The following is a 1,413-nucleotide window of genomic DNA, read 5'->3' as shown; positions in this document are numbered from 1 at the left end:
GGATGGGCAAACTATGGCCCACAGGCTGAATCCTGCCCTCTGTTTGACTGTATAAATAAAGCTTTATTGAGCTGGGCACAGTGGCACAATCCCCACACTTTGGGAGGCTGAGGCGGGTGGATCACTTGAGGTCAGGGGTTCAAGGCCAGCCTGGCCGACTTGGTGAAAACCCGGTTTCTACTAAAAATACAAAAATTAGCCGAGTGTAGTGGTGTGTGCCTCTAATCCCAGCTACTCGGGAGGCTGAGGCAAGAGAGTTGCTTGAACCCAGGAGTTGGAGGTTGCACTGAGCCCAGATTGTACACTGCACTCCAGCCTGGGCGACAGAGTGAGACTCTCTCAAAAAATAAAACAAAACCTCCCCACACCTGACCCCACTCCTCAACTTCAGTTGCATCATTTCTATTCCCTGTACATGACAGCATGTTGTTTTCATGTGTGGGTTTTTTTTTTTTTTTTTTTTTTTTTTGCGTGATCATTTGTATATGGCGTCTGTGGGACTGGGTTGAACATCTGTGCCCCCTGCCCCTGAGAGGAGCAACCTGCTGACCCCTCTGACCCCACAGCGGACATCGCCCGCAGCATGGGTGCCAAAACGGTCATCGCCATCGACGTGGGGAGCCAGGATGAGACGGACCTCAGCACCTACGGGGACAGCCTGTCTGGCTGGTGGCTGCTGTGGAAGCGGCTGAATCCCTGGGCGGACAAGGTGAAGGTTCCAGACATGGCTGAAATCCAGTCCCGCCTGGCCTACGTGTCCTGCGTGCGGCAGCTAGAGGTTGTCAAGTCCAGCTCCTACTGCGAGTACCTGCGCCCGCCCATCGACTGCTTCAAGACCATGGACTTCGGGAAGTTCGACCAGATCTATGTGAGTGGGCAGGAGTGGCATGGCGCCTGCATAGGTGGTCCAGCAAAGCTTTGCTACTTAAAGCTCAGAGCAGTGTGAGGGGGAGGAATCCAGGAGGGGGAGGAATCCGGGAGAAATCCAGGAATCCTATCTGGAATCTGTGGAAAACAGATCAGTGATCAATTAGTGATGTCTGCAGGGGATGTGATGGGGGTGTGGCTGTGCATGTGCTGTGTATGAACTTTCTCTTTATGGGCCAACTGCCCCCCTGGAAGCACTGTATAGTGATTTCTAATGCCATTTCTGCATTGGTGGGAATGAGAATAGTGATGAAGTAGTAATGCCTGCCACAGGTCCAGGAGAGGGATGTAGCGGTGTGTGTGTTATGTGCCACCGACCCTGAAAAATGTGCCATAGCCCAAGCCAATTGAAACTGATCAGGGGGCCAGACATGGTGGCTTATGCCTGTAATCCCAGCACCTTGGGAAGCTGAGGTGGGAGGATTGCTTGAAGCCAGGAGTTCAAGACCAACCTGGGCAACATAGCAAAACTCCATCTCTACAAAG

At 52.7% G+C, this 1,413-nt stretch overlaps 1 protein-coding gene across 1 annotated transcript in view; it reads left to right on the top strand.

The window, feature by feature from the left end:
• The window catches only part of LOC105541091 (neuropathy target esterase-like), a gene marked incomplete at its 5' end in the record, with an annotated part of 1,364 nt that extends 418 nt beyond the window's left edge, over positions 1-946 (top strand). Inside the window, one exon of the mRNA XM_011981957.1 lies at positions 539-946. Coding sequence (XP_011837347.1) covers positions 539-946 — 408 coding nt within the window. The remainder of the gene's footprint in view (positions 1-538) is intronic.
• Between the last annotated feature and the right edge of the window lie 467 nt (positions 947-1,413).

Source organism: Mandrillus leucophaeus, unplaced genomic scaffold (assembly GCF_000951045.1).
Source record: "Mandrillus leucophaeus isolate KB7577 unplaced genomic scaffold, Mleu.le_1.0 Scaffold2322, whole genome shotgun sequence".
Classification (NCBI taxonomy): Eukaryota; Metazoa; Chordata; class Mammalia; order Primates; family Cercopithecidae; genus Mandrillus; species Mandrillus leucophaeus.
The sequence above is the reverse complement of the archived record's forward strand: the minus strand, read 5'-3'. Positions and strand labels throughout refer to the sequence as shown.